This window comes from Solanum lycopersicum, chromosome 2 (genome assembly GCF_036512215.1).
Source record: "Solanum lycopersicum chromosome 2, SLM_r2.1".
Lineage (NCBI taxonomy): Eukaryota > Viridiplantae > Streptophyta > Magnoliopsida > Solanales > Solanaceae > Solanum > Solanum lycopersicum.
The window spans coordinates 64,240,699-64,260,783 of NC_090801.1; the positions used below are offsets into that span (position 1 = coordinate 64,240,699).

The 20,085-nt window shown below is 31.1% G+C and overlaps 3 protein-coding genes and 1 non-coding gene across 5 annotated transcripts; 1 reads left to right on the forward strand and 3 right to left on the reverse strand.

Moving 5' to 3' along the window:
• Positions 1–273: 273 nt before the first annotated feature.
• On the reverse strand, positions 274–3,985 carry MAPK8 (mitogen-activated protein kinase 8). 2 transcript variants are annotated; one of them, XM_010317553.4, is made up of 3 exons: positions 3,361–3,985; positions 2,753–3,179; positions 274–1,491 (listed from the first exon to the last, which is right to left on the reverse strand). In XM_010317553.4, the coding sequence occupies exons 2-3, from the start codon at positions 3,173–3,175 to the stop codon at positions 802–804; spliced, it is 1,113 nt and encodes a 370-aa protein (XP_010315855.1). In that variant the 5' UTR covers positions 3,176–3,179; positions 3,361–3,985; the 3' UTR covers positions 274–801. The 2 variants fall into 2 exon arrangements, with proteins under 2 accessions (XP_010315855.1, NP_001234876.1); NM_001247947.2 differs by lacking the exon at positions 3,361–3,985 and having other exon boundaries at positions 657–1,491.
• Positions 3,986–8,557: 4,572 nt separating this feature from the next.
• TRNAH-GUG (transfer RNA histidin (anticodon GUG)) lies at positions 8,558–8,629 on the reverse strand. The gene has a single exon. It is a non-coding gene; the product is annotated as a tRNA-His (tRNA).
• Positions 8,630–11,129: 2,500 nt separating this feature from the next.
• On the forward strand, positions 11,130–15,167 carry LOC101267471 (transcription factor bHLH110-like). The gene is made up of 7 exons (XM_004232386.5): positions 11,130–11,547; positions 11,914–12,433; positions 12,531–12,668; positions 12,831–12,896; positions 13,033–13,098; positions 13,184–13,243; positions 14,781–15,167. The coding sequence occupies exons 1-7, from the start codon at positions 11,438–11,440 to the stop codon at positions 14,874–14,876; spliced, it is 1,056 nt and encodes a 351-aa protein (XP_004232434.2). The 5' UTR covers positions 11,130–11,437; the 3' UTR covers positions 14,877–15,167.
• A 177-nt stretch (positions 15,168–15,344) lies between these two features.
• LOC101267186 (disease resistance RPP13-like protein 4) lies at positions 15,345–19,229 on the reverse strand. The gene is made up of 2 exons (XM_004232385.5): positions 18,997–19,229; positions 15,345–18,183 (listed from the first exon to the last, which is right to left on the reverse strand). The coding sequence occupies exon 2, from the start codon at positions 18,133–18,135 to the stop codon at positions 15,583–15,585; it is 2,553 nt and encodes an 850-aa protein (XP_004232433.1). The 5' UTR covers positions 18,136–18,183; positions 18,997–19,229; the 3' UTR covers positions 15,345–15,582.
• Between the last annotated feature and the right edge of the window lie 856 nt (positions 19,230–20,085).

Sequence of the window (20,085 nt, forward strand, 5' to 3'; positions counted from 1 at the left end):
TACTTACATTTGTTCGAAGATATAACTGTTATACACTGTGCAAAATTTATGACAGTATATCATTATCCTTAACCCATTTTAGCAGGTAAATTAGCTTACTCTTCATACTACCAATATCAATTTTTATGATCAGTTACATGTTATCTTCCAAGTAATATTATAGTTTAACAATCTTATCGATATTCTCCAAGTTATAATGGCAGTCCACTAGCTGTGCATATAACCATTGAATAGCACTAATAAAAGGATCAATGACGCCAATTACACTCAAGCTGGAAGGAAAATGGAAAGCTTAGCCCATAAATTATGTACAACTTACAAGAAGTCTAGTCCAAGGGTCCATAAGGACAGGCTGAACAGATTGCCTTATCCGGTCCTCAGCTCAATACACACCAAAAATATTTCATATGGAGGAGTAACAATCTAAAAAGTACAAGAAAAAAGGTAGCTCGGTGTACCAAGTATGTGTCCCGGGACAGGATAAGAGGGTGTGATGCAGCCGGTAGGTAGTTTACCCAGAAACATGCATCAATAATTTGATTTCATAACTCAAATCTGTGACCTATACGTCATACGGAGACAACTTACTCTTGCTAATAATCGAAGATGAAATGAAGTCTCCAATTATAACCTTAAGTGATCCTCAGAATGATCACCTCCCTGCTCCAAATGTCTCCAAGTGATGATAACATCTTAACTGTGTATTTTTTTATCATAGTACAGAACAAAAAATCCCACTTACTTAGGTCTTCTTCTTGTGTCCCAATCGGAAGTAATACAGTACTACTACATAGACGGAAACTAGTAAAATGTGTTGATATAAGCTGCTTCAGGATGGTAATGAAAGATTTCTCTCAGCATCATCTCCCGAATCAATGGTTCTGCCATATTCTCGTCAATATCCAGATTAAGAGGAAATTGAGCGGGAAGATTGCATGTTGGATCATAAAGACTTGATAGGTAAGGGTGATAGAGAGCTTCTGTAACTGTTATTCTCTTCGAGGGATCAAAAATGAGCATTCGCTGCAGTAAGTCTATTGCTAAAGGATCAGCATGAGGGAAAAGAGAAGAAAAGTGAGCTCCTCGTGTAAAAGGAAGAGATCGGATGAATCCTTTAGCCCTTGGGTTATCAATGAAATGAAGATCAGCTTCAGGCTGGCTACCAAGGATATTGAGAATAAGTTTAAGCTGATTGAGGCACTCAGTTCCTGGAAATAGAGGCTTCCGGCCAAGAATTTCTGCAAAGATGCATCCAACAGACCAGACATCAATGGATGTTCCATAATTGTCACAGCAAAGAAGTAGCTCCGGTGCACGATACCAACGAGTTACAACATATTCAGTCATGAACTGCCCATTGTTTCTGCTAGTCCTAGCCAGTCCAAAGTCACAAATCTTTAACTCACAGTTGGCATTCACAAGGAGATTCCCAGGTTTCAAGTCCCGGTGAAGAATATTAGCTGAATGGAGATATTTCAAGCCACGAAGGAGCTACACATGTATACATCACAAGAAAAGTGGTTGGTTAGAAAGAACACATTAGAACGATAGAGATCAAGAGGTGTAGTAATGATATCAAACTTGCTTAATGTAGAATCAGACTTCTGATACATGATGATTAATACTGACAAGAAAAAAGTATTGTCTCTAAAAGGTTATAGTATGTGCAGATCAGCTGGTGCAGGGGAAAATGGTTTAAACCAATTTCTATTACCTTCAATACTATTCAATTATTTACCAACTTCCTTTTGTGGAAAGTGGAACTATTCCATTCTATAGCTGTGATGTATGATGCACAATCAAGATTAAGTGAACTTCAAAAGAAAACACACCCAAGAACAATCTAGCATTAAAGCAAGGTTCATTTAGAAGAAAAAATCACTGTAAACACTGCAGTTTCAACACTATTCTTCCTAGATTTTCTTCTTGTACCAGGAAATTAGAACTCCTTTGGAGTACTTTCCAGCTTAGCAATCCAGGTTTTATGAATTCATTCTCTCACGACTTCTCAAAGTTCTACAAGACTAGTGCAGAAGGAGAATAGTTTTCTCATAAGTTAAAATCATGAATGTTTCTGATAAAACGTTTATATTATAGTTTTCTCACTACATGAATGTTTCTGATAAAACGTTTACACTATAATCTTTCCAGTATACTCCATTAATCTAAGAACCCAAATGAGGAAAAACAATCTGTGGAAAGGTTTCAACTGGAGCACCATTTAATTCTACCAACAGCTTGTGTACAGTAACTTTTTGATACAGTATACAGTAAAAATTGCAGAACAAGTAGAAACTACATCAATTTTTCAACCAGCAACCTCCATAATTGCCACTTGATGATGTCCGTTACATGCCAAAGCTTATTTGCACTATATGTTTCATGCAGAGAAACACACTAAAACAAGATAGAGGCGAACATACGAGTTACTTGACAGTTGATAACAAAAAGGTAGCCAAAAGGAGAATGATATAGCTAGTTCAATTTTAGCGATTTGATATCATTTCTCTCTTTGGTCTGCTTGCTACAAGTAAAATTGTCAAAAAGGGTAAACTTTTTGCTTAGGGAAGTCGTTTTTTCTTCTTCCCTTCCTTTCTCCATCTAGATATGAGATAAAAATAAGAATCCTGAATGCAACCAACAACTAAACATCGAGAAGATAAAACTCAATCAAGTGCTCAAAAGCTTACCATTAAGATAGAATGCATTATGTGTAGAGCAAACAGAAATGAGTTCACAAGCTACCCATTACCTGAAAAAGAAAATACTTGCAATGATCATCAGACAAAGGCTGCGGCGACTTAATGATATGATTGAGATCCGTATCCATCAACTCATAAACCAAATAGATATCCTTGAAACTACTTCTGTGAATAGGCATCATCACATCCTTCAAAGCAATCACATTCTCATGCCTTATATGCCGCAATAGCTTCAATTCTCTCAGAGTTCTAAGTGCATCAATTCTATTCGAAAACACGTTATTAATTTTCTTGATAGCAACTTTCTCATTTGTCTCCTTATTCACTGAGGAACAAACCACACCATAAGCTCCTCTCCCAATAGGTTTGATCGGCACGTATTTCGTATCCACTTCAAATACTGTTTGCCACATTGTGTAGTAATGCTTCCCTCGTGACCTAATTCCATTCGGAGCCTCCACTTGAGTTGCCATTCCTCTGTTATTTTCCATATAACCAAAAAAAAAAAATCAATTTCTCAATACCCCAAATTTTCAATATCCAAAATTATATAATCCTAACTTCAATAAAGCAACATGTTTTGCACTCATAACTTAGAAAGCAAAGAATAAAAACAGTATACTAATAAGCAGAAAAAGGGGCAGAAGAGAATATATACTTTGTTTTGTGTCGATTCGATCTTCTTCTGATCTTCTTTTTTTTTTAAATTCAGAAATTTCCCCTTTTCTTTAACTTCAATCTTGCACCAAATTCAGAACAACTTTCTGAGTGTAGTAAACCGAAAGCATCATAAATTCCTCCAGAAATTTCACTCTAAGCAGAGAATAAAAGTTGCTTCGAATTTTGTATCAAGAAACTAAAAAATGGGGTTCACGCAATCAAAATAAAGCAAGAATTTCATATATTACTTCAAATCTGTAATTGATTATAAGTAATTGGTAAGCGTGAACTGAAAGCGATATTAAAATAGAAAGAAAAACAAAACAGAAAGGACAATAAAAGGAGTATTTGAGGGAAGGACGATTATCTCAAGAACACGACAGCTACCGTATACCTATAAACTAGTTCACATTCATGCACAATACCTCCTATAAATTTAATACTTATCGACAAATTAATTTTACTGTTATTTAATTTTCAAGAATTGCTTTCATTATTTCTTCATCCCTCACCTCTACTTAACACGATTCGATTTTCTTGGTCAAGAGTGACCAACATGTTTATTTCCTTAATAATAACTACTTTTCAATTACTTTCTCCTCAATTTTACTTTTACTTGTTCCAGTCGGATTTGGTTTACAAAATATTACTTTTCTTCCCTTGAATTATACTAAAAGTCATATGGTTAAATTAAGAAAATATTTATTAATTTTTTTATTACTATTTTTTTAATTTATTCTTTTTGAAAGTGTACTCATTTATTTATAAAAGATTTTTTAAAAATAAATTAAAATATTATTTTATTTCAAACAATATATAAATATAAAAAATGAATCAACTCATATGAAACAAAAGAGCAATTGACATTATTTTATTAAATTGTCCGTTTATTAATGTTAGGCCTAAAAAAGTGATTCGTGGTATAAACACTTGATGCTCATTAAAACATAAGAAAGGAAAAATTGTTTAAATATGCAATTTATATTTATTATATTTTTAAAATTTTTCTAACATCTGAAAAAATTACAAAATTTCTCACTCTCTTCTTGCTCGAATATATTATTGTATGTGATGTATTGGTTAGATATATTATTTTACGCGATATGTCAGTCGGATATATTATTGTAACAGTATATGTACGCAATGTTACGGAACGTTGAGTGATATATTCAATTTGAGACGTGATGTACAAAGATGTATTCGAAATTTTTTTGAGTTGTACTCTGATTCCACCAAATTTAAGAAAATTTTGTAAATTGAACAAAAGTAGAAATAGAATGTTATTAGCTCTTAACACTGGATCAGATTTCCAAAAAAATAATAATACTTTTTTCTTGAGGAAAATATCACAAAAAGAAATATTTTTGAATAAGGAACAAGTAAAAAGTGAACCAATATATTATTTAACAAATACTAATAAATTATTTTTTGATACAATAATTAATGTCTAGCTTTTATTTGTTAATATATTTTTAATATACTATTGAATTTTAAATTATGATGTAATATTCACTTTATTAACTAATTTATCAATCTTCGATACTGTGTTTCACTGTAATTCAATTATGATGTAGTAATATTCATTTTATTAACTAATTTATCAATCTTCGATGATGTGTTTCACTATTACTAATATTAAGCAAATCAATTTTAATATTTTAAAACTTTATATTCGGTTGAATATTGCTACACAAAACACGACTCGATGGACGGGTGCATTATTGGATAAATTTACAATTATAATTTAAATGATCCGTGTTGTGAAATTTGAAAGTTTAATTTGGATTATTTACTAGTACATTATTTAATTTGGAGAAAATCAGCTTGGTGAGACTTTTAAGCCTTTAAGCAACTCTTAACCTACGTGGAGTCTCATGTCATCAATCTTTCTGTTAAATATTATTTCTTACCTTTATTTAAATTTACTTGTTAAATTTTAACTTGACACAATTATTAAAATAAATATAATTAATATTCATATTAATTAATAAGGTATTAAACATATTTATTCACTATATTTTTAAAAAATATTAACTTAATATAAATAAATTTAAGATATATTAAAAAGATAATTTTTAATTTATTGAAAATAATAAGTAAAAATAAATTTAAATTAAAAAATATTTAACCAGTAAAAATTGAATCAGGAGAGTATTAATTATCAAGAGTTCGGAGCTTAAAGGGTGAAAAAAATTAATACAAATTTTAAAATGATATATAAATATTTTTAAAATAAAAACGATAAAATCGCTACGGAGGTAGCGATTTTGTTCGCATGAGTTAAAGCGATTTGTACAATTTGTTTTTCTTTTTTAAAAAATTAAATCCAAATCGCCTCCTTATCAATTTTTTATTTATTATTTTTTCATAAATCGCTGCAAAAGGCAGCGATTTTACATTAATTTTTTTTTAATTTTTTTTTAGCAATTTACCGATTTATAATTTTTTTGTTTTAATTTTAAGTAAATCGCTGTCAGCGCAATGATTTACGAAACTTTTTTATAAAAATAAATCGCTTCTTCCTCAGCAATTTTATCATTTTAATTTTAAAAATCACATATACCATTTTAAAATTCTTGTTAATATTTTTCACCCGACTCCAATCATCAGACTGTTGAAGAAATGAAGGATATGCTTTTGGCCGGAAAATGCCAACTTTACTTTGAATGAAACGTTTGGTTCGTGGAAAATAAATGTGGATGTTTGAATAAAAAGTGGGGAGACATTCCATAATGGGAGAATGTGCTAATATTGGTGCCTTAAGTAATGGACCATTGTACGTCGATATGACCCAACCAACCTTGTTTTCGAAAAGGCGGGTTCGATTTAATTTTTTGTTTGATATTTGATAGATATACTAAATATAATTAATTTAATGTTAATAATATAACATTCATTTTAGGAGGTGACACTTTAAAAATAATATTTATTAATTTTAAAAATTTAAAATTTTTAATTAAAAATAAAATATCTAAATTATTGCATCAAATGTTGGTGATCCAACTAGCCCTTAGGCGTCCGTTGCCTTCTACCTGCAGCCCCTACTGTGGCCTCCAACTCATTTATTTCACATTTTTATATATTTTTATTTGGTCGAATATATACTAAAATATATTTAATTTAAAGTTGATTTAAAAGGCACTGTATATATTCCCTAGTGTGTAGGACATATGGTTAGGTAAGGTAGATCATCATATTTTTGTGAGGATTGAACACTTGAGTAATTTCGTTCATGCTTCCCAAAATGTTGTGTGAATAATCAATTGTTTTGTAGAATTCAGTGGAATTATTTATATGAGAAGAGTAAATAGTAATCATATAATGTACATAAAAGTCTCAAAGAGCATCACTCAAAATGGAAACTTGTCAATTAGATCTAATTAAACAATAGTAATTTCAACAAGAAATTAAAATTGTGACTTTTCACAATTAATCTAAGTCTTTTGTGATATTTTACTTGGACGGCTATACATAATACTCTTTGTTTTCACATACACATGGCATGTACGTGTTGGTGTTATCAAAGATGCATCATGTTATTATTCATCAAATGGAAAAGTACAAACGTAGAAAGTCACGAGAAAGAAAGATGAGGAAAAAATTTACCCGCAATACTACATCAATGTAATTTTTATTATACGTGATTTAATGAAATAATGAACCATAAATTTAAACACATGAGATGTATGTATTGACTTGATATAAACACCCAATAAAAATAAATTTTAATCAAAAACTTAATTACGAAGTCATAAATATAGGAAAATCTCTAAAATCATCCCTTAAAGTTTTAATCAAATCGCTCTCATAGAAGAGAAATAAAAAGTAAGTCGTCATATATATAATTAGTTAGTTCTAATTCTTGAACTCCTTCACTTTATTACCAGTATCGGTTACGTGAGACACATGGTTAAAATTTCTAGCGGTACTTCAGCAGCTTTAGAATATAGTTCATTAATTATTATTTATTTAATATATATAAGCATCAATATTGGTGTGAGTTGGTTCATTTTATTTTGCAAATTGATTATCTTTTTAGGCAGCTGATAGCTTTCCATCATGAGTTGACTAATGACTAATCGAACCAGTATAAAAGCTAGTACAGAAAATTAGCCTAAATTCATTTAAGAGATAAGATTAAGACTGCTTTAATTTGTTTCGAGCTTTCAATTCAATTTTGTATTAACTTGTAATAATGTAATAAATAATGCATGCATATATATATATATATATAAAACTTGTTGAATAAATTTTACTCAGTGCATATCTAAATTTTATGTTAATCTAAATATATTTTCAAATTTAGGTATGTACGGAATAAAATTTGACAAGCTTATGGAGATTTTAATAATTTATTCGGACCAATAAAAAATTACAACATATATAGGAGGAATTAAGTAGGTCTATATTTTTTTTCTTTGTAGGTCTACTGAAAAGTATGTCTAACGTAACTCTACTCAATTGTGTATTTATACCTTACAATTAGATGTAGAAAAGTGGGACAATTAATTATTCATTCAATTTTGGTAAAATGCTTTATATGACTTTCCCACGGAAAATGTAGTTCAATTGACACTAAGTTAATTTCTTATCAATTAGATGCCGACCTTTTACTCTTTATTATTGAGATTGAGATTGCATAGAGACCAGCCAACCACTGCTTAATGGATATCTACACTAATTTGATATAGAAATAAACTTCCAGCCTAACTCAATTCAAAAATTAGTTTAGCTGAAGGATTTACTCTATCAAGTGATTCATACTCGTAATGGTCTGATCAAGTTTGAATGTATTTGAAAGTAATCAATAAGTTGTACTCCTTCCGTCCCATTTTAGATGTCTTTCTATTCTTATTTAATGTTTTTAAGTTAACTTTATAATAAATGATCAATACACTTTCAAGATTAATTAATTATTCTATCAAGAGCATAAATTTTATAAAATGACAAGTATTATGGTTCAACTATTTATAGAAAGAAATGACATATAAAATAAAAAGGAAAGAATAATTGTTAATGAATCAATTCATATTGGAGTACCATTTTCAAGAAATTTGACCCCAAATACAACAAGAAATACTCGATTAGAATCCTTTTAAAAAAAGTAAAAATGGATGATATGGTAATATTGTTACCATGAAACTTGACTAACAAAAATAATTAGAAGGAAAATAATTTTTTTTTTTAAAAGTTTGTGTGGCTGCTGGGATTCGAGCCCAGGTCTCCACGGCCACAACGTGGAATTCTTACCACTAAACTACAGCCACTTGGTGGCCAAGAGTCTGAATTTATTTCAATTATATTATAGTACTCACTAAAAAATGTATGACCTAATAACTAATGAATGTCGTTATAAACCATTTTTATAAAGTAAAAAAATATTAGTTAATTAAAATATTAAGACAAGTTTAAAATAAGTTAGAATTTGTGGACATTATTATATTATATTATGTTTGATGAGAAGAAAGTGAAATGAAAAATTAAAAAGATGTAGCTATAGCTCTGAAACATTTGGTAGTACTAGACGTGGGTGACAAAAGTGAATGGATAATGATTGTAATAGCTACAGTATTTGCATTATTCAAGCACTCCAATGATTGTTGAATATATTAACTCCTTTTTGTATTTAAATATAATCATAGTGCGTCCAACTAGGATTCCATTTCTTCTCTACAACCCCCAGCAAATTTAATATACAACATCTTTATTACTGGGATTTCATTCCTTTTCTTATTTAGCAAAGCATAAACTTTTCAGATTCTTGGTCATTTCCAATGCCTCATATGATTGGATGCTTAACCGTATATAGTATATAATATTTTTCTCTGGATTCAATAATATATATAGGAATTAATTAGGACCATGTACATTATTATGTATTTCTGCTAGAAAGTTGTGGAGCTATAATATAGGCAAAATACATAATTGTGCCGAATCACATTTACGCCCTTCAATTTTGGGCGTGCACAAGTAGACACTTAAATCTGTATAAAGTTGAACAAATAAATACACGTGTCCTATATGTCATCCTACATGTCACTTTTTGTGCTACATGGTGTCTTACGTGTATTGAGCCACGTAGGATTCGTGTGTTTATTTATTTAAAAGTTTGATAGTTAAAGTGTCTATTTGTGCATTATGAAAGTTGGAGATCAAAGTTAAGTCAAGTTTAGGGTTCAATATATGTATTATGCCTATAATATATTATGAACTTCATCATATAACTCATGAACATGTTTCTTGATTCTATTTATTTTAATCCACCCTAGAATTTTTCAGCACAATATTCGGGATATTTGAATCAATAATTTTATCCACCTTATTGTGTTTGATTTAATTTGTACTTTTTCTTTATTTGAATATACACCGATTATTATCTCCTAAAACACTTTTGAAAAGTAGAGGGGGTTGTTCAACAATGAGGCCAATTAAGAAGAAGCCAAAATATAGAGGACAAAAAATGGGCCATAATTTCATATTTAGTAAATTGATTATTCCTTATACCTTTTTATCTGACGTTGCCTTTGGTGGGTACTTGATTTTGGACTCTGGCCCTTTATGTTAACACGCCTTCAATAATATCCTACTTTCCCCCTAAAATAATCCTATCATTTTCCTTGCTATGCATATACCTATAACTATCAAAAAGTCATTACAATGGGTGGACTATATATTATTGATGAAATTGTGAAATCAATTCTTATTTTGCGCCCCTCAAAAATATATTCTATCTAAAATACAATAGGGACATCCATTTATTCTTAATGTTTGTTTCATGTATTAAAGGAAAAATGGGATAAGTACCGTTATTGCCAAATCAATTTCACTAACGTGTTATCAATAAAACATGTGTTTACACGAGGAATCATTCCATCAAATGTTCGTGTAACATGAAATAAACTTTTAGGTTAGCAGAACATCTCATCGATAAATTTTTATTTCAGTAACTTAAATCATGTGTTGCCTTCTTCGTATTTAGAATTAGAATTTACAAGCCCCATGTGAAAAATAAGCTGGAATAAAAAAGTAATAATGATATCGGTTGAATCACGAGGAATTTTACATACAGTCTTCAAAAATTCTTCTTGCATTTTTACTGAACTTCATCAAACCTATAAGTTAGAGTAAAAAATATGTCAGGCAATTAAGATTATATAGATTGGATAGGAAAAAGGATACATCAACTACGAATAAAGACATTTGCCATCTGTATGAAATGTTGAGAATACGACTTGATCCAGTACTGGTTTAACTAGGCACACGATGATAAACAAAGTATACACTACGTATTTTTTAAACAATTACAACAAAAGAAAAAAACGAAGCAATTAGTATAAACTAGTACTAGCTAATTAATATTGGTAGCTGTAACAATTTTTCTAGTGGAATAATTATAATTAGGACGACTACATATTAATACATGCCTCATTCAAACATAATTCATTAAATGGAGTACTTAGTTTAGGAAGTAGGTTTCATCTACTTAATTATATTGGACAATCATCACTTTATTTAAATTGAGATAGACCCATAAATTTATTTGCTTAACATTGTATCCGATCCTCATGAGCTTTATAAATTTTGAAAAAGTAAAAAGAAAAGAGGAACATATGTTTAGTTAATCAAAGACATTATATTTTTGTTCAATTTCGTATAATTTAAGGACATTTTTTTACCTCTTTTTGTTATATTTTTGAATAAGATATATGCAAATTATAGAGTCTAACATCGATATAAATGGACATCATATTTACATCACTTTCCACCATATATATAAAGGTTAGTTTGCTTAGCTTCTAAACTTAAAATTGCACATGTTTTCTGAGATTGCCATCATTGAATAGCCTGCTAGCAAAATGAATAGGGACACACACTTATCTCAGTGCACATTAATTTTCTTCTATTCCTTTGTCTCTCTTGTCTAATTCCCCTCAGTCTCTCTCTTCCTTACTGAACCGACCATGCGTGCAAATATACGTGCTACCCTTGAGAAAGAACTAAATTTAACCTAGCTAGCCATTCAACAACTTCCTCTTCTTTCTTTTTTTCTTTTGATATAATTTCTAGATTTGTCCATGGATTCTACGAATCTTTATAATCATCATCAACTTCAACAGCTTGCTGGATATCCCTTTTTCAGTACTGGAGTTTCAACTCTACATGATTGGAACTCAGGCATCACCTCGTAAGTTGTTAAATTAATTAATATATGTCTTTCCATCTCCATATATTTCTTCATTCATCTTATTTATCAGTAAAAGATTTTGGCTAAAGCGTCCAACTCAGAATTGGTGAATTTGTAGGTTCAATTAGCAAGTCAAAATAATTCACATGGATATAACAAGTTTTACTTGAACTTCTTTAATGGTAGTCTTCACTCTTTTTGTTGCCTTACCCGGGGAAGAAGTGGACCTACTAAGTTAAAGTAGACACGAACTGTATTATTGATCCATTGCTTTTTAGTTTTCTGTTATGTCATAATAAATACTCGTATGAATTTTAGGGTTTATTGGTCTCATCTATATATCAATATGTAATATATATACTACAGGGAAGAAGAATATTACTACAAGCTGGGACACATGAAAAGGATCTCATCAGAAGAGCTCATGTGGAAAAGAGGCATCGACACATTTCCATTAATGAACACCTCAATGTTCCACGACGGACATCATGAATCATCCAACGATCCGCTGGATGACAAAAATAACAAGGCCGGCTACATAATATCCAATGATTATTTCCTCAAAATGAAAGATATGAATAGTTTGAGTAACAACATGTTCAAAGAAAGTTACTTTGAAAACGAACAACAACATGCTTTTGATCTGAATGAGAATCTTCTGTCCGAAGATTCTTACATGAACAATGCTAATAATTCGAGTTATGTCTCAAGTCATGATATGGAATATTCAGATTTCCAGGGGTTGAAGTTAGCATTTAATGGACTAACTTTCAAGAACAGCCATGATAGTAATAGTAATTGCTTTGGCCATTTCACTACAGAAAGGATGTCTTCGGGTTTTGCTGATGGACTACAAGAATTAACCCATAGTCCATCATCCAAAAAAGTAAGGACCTTCTTTTTTTTTGTTACTTGTTCTTTCAATTTCTCTCTGCTAATTATTTACTTTCACTGATGTGTCTTAATTAAATTGCTTTCACCAGATCACATCAAACGTTAGGAAGAACATTGGAGTTTCTTCAAAAGCAAAAAGATCTGCTGAAGATGAAGCTAATCCATGTCAAGAAGCATCAAAGAAGTCTCGAGTTACATCGCAATCTCCAAGCACATTAATGCTAAAGGTGAAAAAGGAATTAAGAGAAAAGAAATTGAAGTTTGTGTATAATTAAAATTCCCACATAACAATCAAAAAAAGATATGTAACTGTCTCATTTAAAAAGTTAAAAGTTATTACATAAAACACATTTTAGTTACGTGATTTCGAGATAAATTTTTTGAAGCAGGTGAGAAAGGAAAAACTAGGAGACAGGATTTCAGCTCTACACAGATTAGTGGCACCTTTTGGCAAGGTAGATATACTCTACTCCATTAAATAGTACATATCATCAGAATCCACTAAAACGCAAAAACTGGCTGAAGGAGACTAACAGTTGTAATATTTTAATTTTTATACCATGCTGATTTTTCTTTCTTTTCTCCCACAAGACTGATACTGCATCAGTATTAACAGAAGCCATTGGCTATATTCAGTTCCTTCAGGACCAAATACTGGTAATAACATACTCATTCTGCTTTATTAATTTCCTCTTGGATTCATCTTGATGTTCATATAAAAAAATCCCTTATAATTATGCAGACATTGAGTATGCCTTATTCGAAATCAACTGAAAGGAAGCTCCATCACATAAATCTAAAGGTAAATAAGAAATTAATATTGTTAAAATATACTGGGATAATTTCAGAGACCGGAACTCACGTTTTTGAGCTTTATATATTGCATACTTCCCTTGCATTAAATATAGTTACCAATATATACTATTCCGGACATCTAGTTTACTAAACATGACTGAAGTATACTTGGTTATATATGGTGCGTATAAGTATACTAGTTTCTGAGGACGTGCTTCGCACGTGTATTTCATGTGAATTTTTATAGATACATTAGAATGACTAAAATCTCATGGAAATATATATGTAAATTATAATGAATAATAAAATATAACAATTACAAAATTCAAAGACTTACGGCAATAAAACATTCACAGAAAACTAAATTAAGAAGTCTAACAGAATGAAAGAAAGACAAAAAGAAACAGAATATTTAAGAAAAAATACAATATAGACATTATTCTTATAAGATTGATGTATATCCTATCAAAATTCAAGAGTCTTCATCATCTGTTTTTACTATAGAATAAAAATAATACATTTGATATGTGTTTCATGAGATAAAAGAAGTTGAATTTATATAAATAAAATAGAAGGAATATCAAAAGATATCTTAAAGTTTTAGTTTAAATATTTGGAGGTTATGAATATGAAAAGATGAAAGTTATGAATATTAAGAGTATAAAAGTTAAATAAGTAATTAGAAAATAATAATAAATAAATGAAGAATATGAAAAAAAAATTAAAGTTAGCAAACCACGTAAAAAGAACAACTAAAGTTCTGATCATGTAATTAAGTATTAATGAATTTAAATTTGTGAAGCTAGAGTCATTCTTTAATAATAATCAAGACGACATTATCAATGTGCATCTCCATTTTGTAGATTTTGCAGCCTTTAAGTTATTAAATTTCGTTATTTATCATAAAAGATAATACTTTATCCACATCAATTATATTATTTATGAGAGGGGTTAAGGAAAAAGTTATAACAAGAGGGAAAAAAAAAGAAATTTAGGTAAAGATTTAAAAAAAAAATTATAATTATTATATACATATAGATTATAGATGATAAATATTAATAGATTAGATATTTAATTAGGAATTAATCTTAGGAAGTCTAGAAGTCATTAACATTTAATTAAATTTATACAATAAAATATTTAAATATTTTATAACAATTAAATTTATAGAAAGGGTAAAACCGTAATTCAACTTTCAATTTTTTTGTTCATGCTTTTAGTAATATATGATATGTTGATTATATGTGTGTATATATATATTTATTATATGTCCATGTATGAATAAATATATGTATATTAGTACGAAGTATACACTATGAATATATATTTGTAAACTAAGTGATCCAAAGCTGTAATTTTCTCTGGACCTTCTGTTCATAACTAACAAAAACTGTATAATTATAACTTTAAGTAGCCTTTATATGACGAAACCTGACATGTATTTTGTTATTGAGGGAGTAGCGTTATAACTGAGTGACTTAACTGTATAAATAATTTTTCAATTGAATAATATTCTGAAAGCAAATTTTCATTTGGTGTAACAGGATTCGAGCATAGAGGCAGTGCTAGATCTAGAGAGTAGAGGATTATGTTTGGTGCCAACATCATTTTCTTCTTACATCTCTCAGTCCTGTGATTGAGAAATCGTTGGACAACTATTACTTTCGTGGAAGCATATGGCGGGTAGGATAAATTGTACAGTTGCTGTGACTTTTCATGCCCAAAATCATGCACATAATGTTTATCGTGACATACTATATGTTTAATTTGCTATTTATAATCACTTAAAAAGATTAGTACCGTTTGTCCTAAACTGGGCGTTGTCCATAGTGCTCTTTATGTAAATTAAGATTTGGAGGACTCCACTCAATTCTCGACTCTCCAAATAATAGGTCTATCATTTTATAAATAGAAGTAATTTAACTTTAAAATTTCATTTCTATTCCTAATAAAATGATTTATAGTCACACGAATAGTCAAGGTGACCCAGCATCACAGAAATTGGGACAAGAGGGAATAACTGAAATGTAGAAAAATTTGGATATGGAGAAATAAACAGTCTTGTATTATTGTACTTACCAAAACTTATAGACGGGAATAGAGTGAACGAATCTAAGTGGAAAAATGTTATTACTTGTATGAGATTATACAATAATGATCTGTCATTGCATTGACAAGAAAAAATCCAAGAAACTTATGTTTCAATCTCTGGATAAATAATTAAACTTTTACAGCTGGAGGGAAAAAAAAATCATGAACTCAACGTATTTATACAAAGTATTGGGATTCACAAAAGAAAAGTAAGATATAAAAGAGGATGTAACTATTGAGTTGAAGTGTCTCTTGTCAACACCTATGGCTATATTCTTCCTTCTTCCATAAGCCCCCTCTGAATCCTGCATCTTCAATTGGAAATGCCTCCACCTCGGGGCACCAGCTAGCCTTGAGTATTCTTAACGAAGGCATCACTCGATTTACTGCTGACCACTCCAATCTCAAATCAGTTAAAGCTTCCAACATTAACCCCTCAATTTTCCAAACAGTAGTGTGATCACCCCAGAAGTTGTCGTGCATTTCTTTCATATCACCTGAATTGATTGACATATATCGCAACATGGGGAGAGATGTGGGGTTAAGCCATTCAGGACTTATTTTACCTGGATAGAATTTAAGAATCAGCTCGTGGAGTTGTCGAGGAGGATAAAGTTTACCAAGTTTTGTGACTAGTCCATCATCTTGACTGTCAAAGCAACTTATTGTCAAAAGTTGAAGTTCTTGGAGACCTATCAGTGCATTCCCCTCATCATCGCCAATCTCCTCATCCTGAGTTAGTCTTAAACTGAGCCTTCTCAGTCGAGTAAGGCTTCTGAGTTCAGAAATACGACAACCTCCACGCTGGCTTAATTTTGCAGGCTTAAATCCAAGCAGTACTTGAAGATTGGAAAGCTTACTCAATCCTTTTGGCAGGTACTCAAGTGACCCACAGTGGTTCAAATCTAAAATTGCTAGTTCCACAAATGTTAAAACACAAGAGGGGAGCATTTTCATATTCTGGCAATAGCTGAAGTCCAAAATCTGTAATTTTTCAAGATTGGATATGGAATCTGGAACACCAATCAACGGGTGTGTATTGCTTAAACTGAGATAAGCAAGCTGTCTGGCAGATCCAATGCCTTCCAGCAAACTTGAAAGAGGCACATCGAAAATTGATTTGGACAGATCCAGTACCTGGAGGTGTCGACTATTGCAGAACTTCCTAGCAATATCAGAAGGGATTTTGTTTACTTCACCACTCTTGGTGGTTGTCAGCAGTGCTCGTAATTTTCGATTGCTCAGTAGTTGCTTCCCATTCATCGCACTATTAATACCCAAATGCCGACAATTTGCATCAGATGGGGTGGAAAATGAATCATCATCTGCAATTTTGATCACCAAATCACGAACCATATCATGCATTTTGCAAGTATGGATCACACCATTGTAAGCCTTATCAACAACTTCAATCAAACATCGATTGGATAGTTGCGAGAAACAATCTTCTCCAACTTCAGTTGATAACCTACCACTTCTCAGAGGGATGAAACTTTCTCCGATCCACCAACGGATCAGCTTGTCTTTAAGTATGACACAATCCTCAGGAAAGAGTGAAAAACAAAGGAAGCAGGATTTTAAGTATGGAGGTAGTTCATCATAGCTCAACTGTAATGAAGCCATCACTGAGTTATCATTTTCTTTCAATTCATCGCGGAAATGATCTGCAATACGCCTCCATTCGTGATAGTAAGGTGGTTTACAAAGCATCACTCCTCCTACTGCTTTGATTGCTAATGGAAGACCCTTACATTTTTCCACGATCTCCTTTCCCATATCCTCCAATTCAGGAAAATTGCATTCACCTGCAGTTGCTGCAAATGCAATCTTCCGGAACAGTAACCAACTGTAGTGCTCATTCAGGAATTTTGGCCAGTGTGTCCTTGCTTCTGTGACTCCCATCTTGCGAGCAACTAACTCATTTCTTGTAGTTACAATAACACTGCTCCCATTACCTTTGGGTAGTCCAGAATAGATTTTCTGCCACCAAGCATTGTCCAAGCTCCAAACGTCATCCATAACAATCAAAAACCTCTTTCCTAAAAGGTACTGGTTAATTTTTCTTAACAATTCACCCTGGTCGTCACCAATGCATGCATCTCCCAAACTCTTCAATATGCTTCTCATGACTTGTTCGTCAGTAAATGTTTGAGAAACAGATACCCAAATTCTCCTCTCAAAGTGATTCTCCATGCTTCTCTCATTGAAGACTTTCTGAGCAAGAGTGGTTTTACCGAGCCCTCCCATACCCACAAATGCAACGGCAAGTAAACCATCACTTGCTTCAAATAGCCAATCCTTTATCTTCTCTGTGTCACCTTCCAAACCAACTACCTGAGTGTGGTTGTAAAGGGAAGAAGTCCATCTTGTCATTAGATTATCGTGTGCCTCTATACTTCCTTCTTTCATAAGTGGCACTCCAAGGTATGTCGAAATGTTTTGCTTTATTTCCGTGATCTTGTCATTGATTTCAGAAAGTCGCTTCCCAGTTTGATGGCGATGAGATAACCTTTTGGGATGTAAGCGCGTAGAGAATCTAGTAGACCCATCACTATCTGCTGACTGATTCTGGCAGTCCTCCAGTATCTCTTCAGCTTCAAAGATTAAGTCTCTCAAAGAGGCCATGACCGTTTTAAGAGTGGTGTGTTTCCTCTTGAGCCTCTCTACATCCTTGAGAAAGCTTTGCATGAATAATAATTCATTCTTTAACTTTTCAAACTGTTGTCTGTGTTGACTTAGAAATCTGCTTTCCTCAGTGAGAACATTTAGAAGTTTCTCTAAGAATACAGTTACCACTGCGTCCACCATTTCTTCTGCTTCTGATTTCTGAAATGCGGCCCAAGGAAATTGGCTCGCCTGATAAAACCAAAGAAACAAATTATTGCTACGGACTCAAGGATATACAGTTGATTTCGCATTGCCATTTTCATAAACAGCAAACAGGCTCTCTACCCCACAAGTGTGGTGATAACATCTGTCTACATCCTAACCTCCCCAAACACCACTTGTGGGATTACATTGGATATGTTGTATTTGTTGTAAACATGAAAATTGTTTTGCAATTAAGTGGTACCTCCAACAAAAACTAAAATGATAGTAACTTCTTCACACACTTAAACCAGTTTGGCTTACCTTGTAAGAATAATATAATGCAAGATCGAACTAGTAATACAATGTATGGTTCAATTTATTTTCCATATTAACAATATATAACCCGGATCTAGTATAGTTTTAAATCGGATACTCTACAAAGAAAAGATACATGTACTACTAGAAATACCTGAATAAGACCCTAAATTGGTGCTAAAAATTAGCCCTTTAAGTAAGCATTCTTGTTTGTTTGTTTTAGTAATGAAGGAGACACAAATTTAAGACAAACTAATTCTTAGGTTTGGAAAATTTAATCCCCAAACTTTTAAATGGTAATTATGAGTCATCACATAACAAGTAACAACCATGTGGAGTATTATAATTCTGCATAACCAGTTCATTTTTTATGGTTCCTGTTCTATACTAAAAACCCAAAGAACTGTTCTATACTAAAACGCCAAAGAACTGAGTAATTTAGAGCCAAATTTTCCGTGATAGTTAACAAAATAGAAGACCAGATTAATTGTTCATAAAAGAAAGGATGGCTAACAAAATTGAATAGATATATGTAACACTTACTTGTGAAAGAAAAAGATGCTGCCACAGTTATCACCAAATGGATTTGGGGAAATCAAGTTATTAAAAGTTGCAGTGATAAAAGAAGAGGAAAAACAAAGAAAAGGAAATTAACAGAGAATGAGTAAAGGAAGAAGACGAGAAATTGAGTGAAACGGGGCCAACACGGTTGAAGAATTATTTCAAGTCAACGATAAGTATAATAAGATATTCAATTTTCTTGATATTTTTAAAATACTATATCATTATTTTATCAAATTATTTCAGTATTAATATATTTAAGTTCGTTAATTTGCAGCGGTGAATTAGTAGTCATAATTTATCGGATACCATACTGAAATATAATTTCAATTTTCCAAAAAAACATCTCAATTAAGTTATAGTAAGACAGTCGTGTCAATTATAGAGTAGTCAATATTCTATTATTTAAACAATTAAGTTCTAATGCCACTTTATATATTATTAGTACTATAATGATTATACATATGAATCATATATGTAATAATAATAGAAATTGATCTTAGTGGCTAAACACCTACATTTCGATTTATTTATGTACTTACTAAAATACCAAAAATTCTCATGGTTCAAAATCAAATATTTTATCTTATAAGCTCTTTTAGTTTGACCTTAATTTTTATTAGTATTTTATTTCTCGTACCTATTTTAATTTTCTAATTACTCATTCATCACCATATCTAGACAAGTACATAATTCTTTAAAAAGACAAAATTATCATTTCTCTTATAAGTTTATAATTACAGAAATTTCTCAAACTGATACAATAATATAAGTGCTGATACATTAATATGATGCGTGATATACATTAATTCTTAAGTAAGGTACATTACATTTTATACATGATACACTAATCTGATATACATTTTATATATGATACACTAATATGATACGCAAGATACATTGATCTGATGCGCTGATACATTAAGGGAAATTTACATAAATATACTATAATAAAAAAATATTTACCATTTATAGCAATAATAATTATTTTTTCACTTCATCAGTTTTAATTCATTTATAATACAAGTTTAATACATAGTACAAAGAACAATTTATTATTCACATATAGTA

Bases quoted from the DNA above. Each gene is read 5' to 3' on its own strand.
- MAPK8 (XM_010317553.4), bottom strand. From the start codon at position 3,175: ATGGCAACTCAAGTGGAGGCTCCGAATGGAATTAGGTCACGAGGGAAG. The intron at 1,492-2,752 runs GTAATGGGTAGC...ATACATGTGTAG, and splicing joins GCAAGTATTTTCTTTTTCAG to CTCCTTCGTGGCTTGAAATA.
- LOC101267186 (XM_004232385.5), bottom strand. From the start codon at position 18,135: ATGGTGGACGCAGTGGTAACTGTATTCTTAGAGAAACTTCTAAATGTT.
- LOC101267471 (XM_004232386.5), top strand. From the start codon at position 11,438: ATGGATTCTACGAATCTTTATAATCATCATCAACTTCAACAGCTTGCT. The intron at 12,669-12,830 runs GTGAAAAAGGAA...TTTTTGAAGCAG, and splicing joins CAAGCACATTAATGCTAAAG to GTGAGAAAGGAAAAACTAGG. The intron at 12,897-13,032 runs GTAGATATACTC...TTCTCCCACAAG, and splicing joins TAGTGGCACCTTTTGGCAAG to ACTGATACTGCATCAGTATT.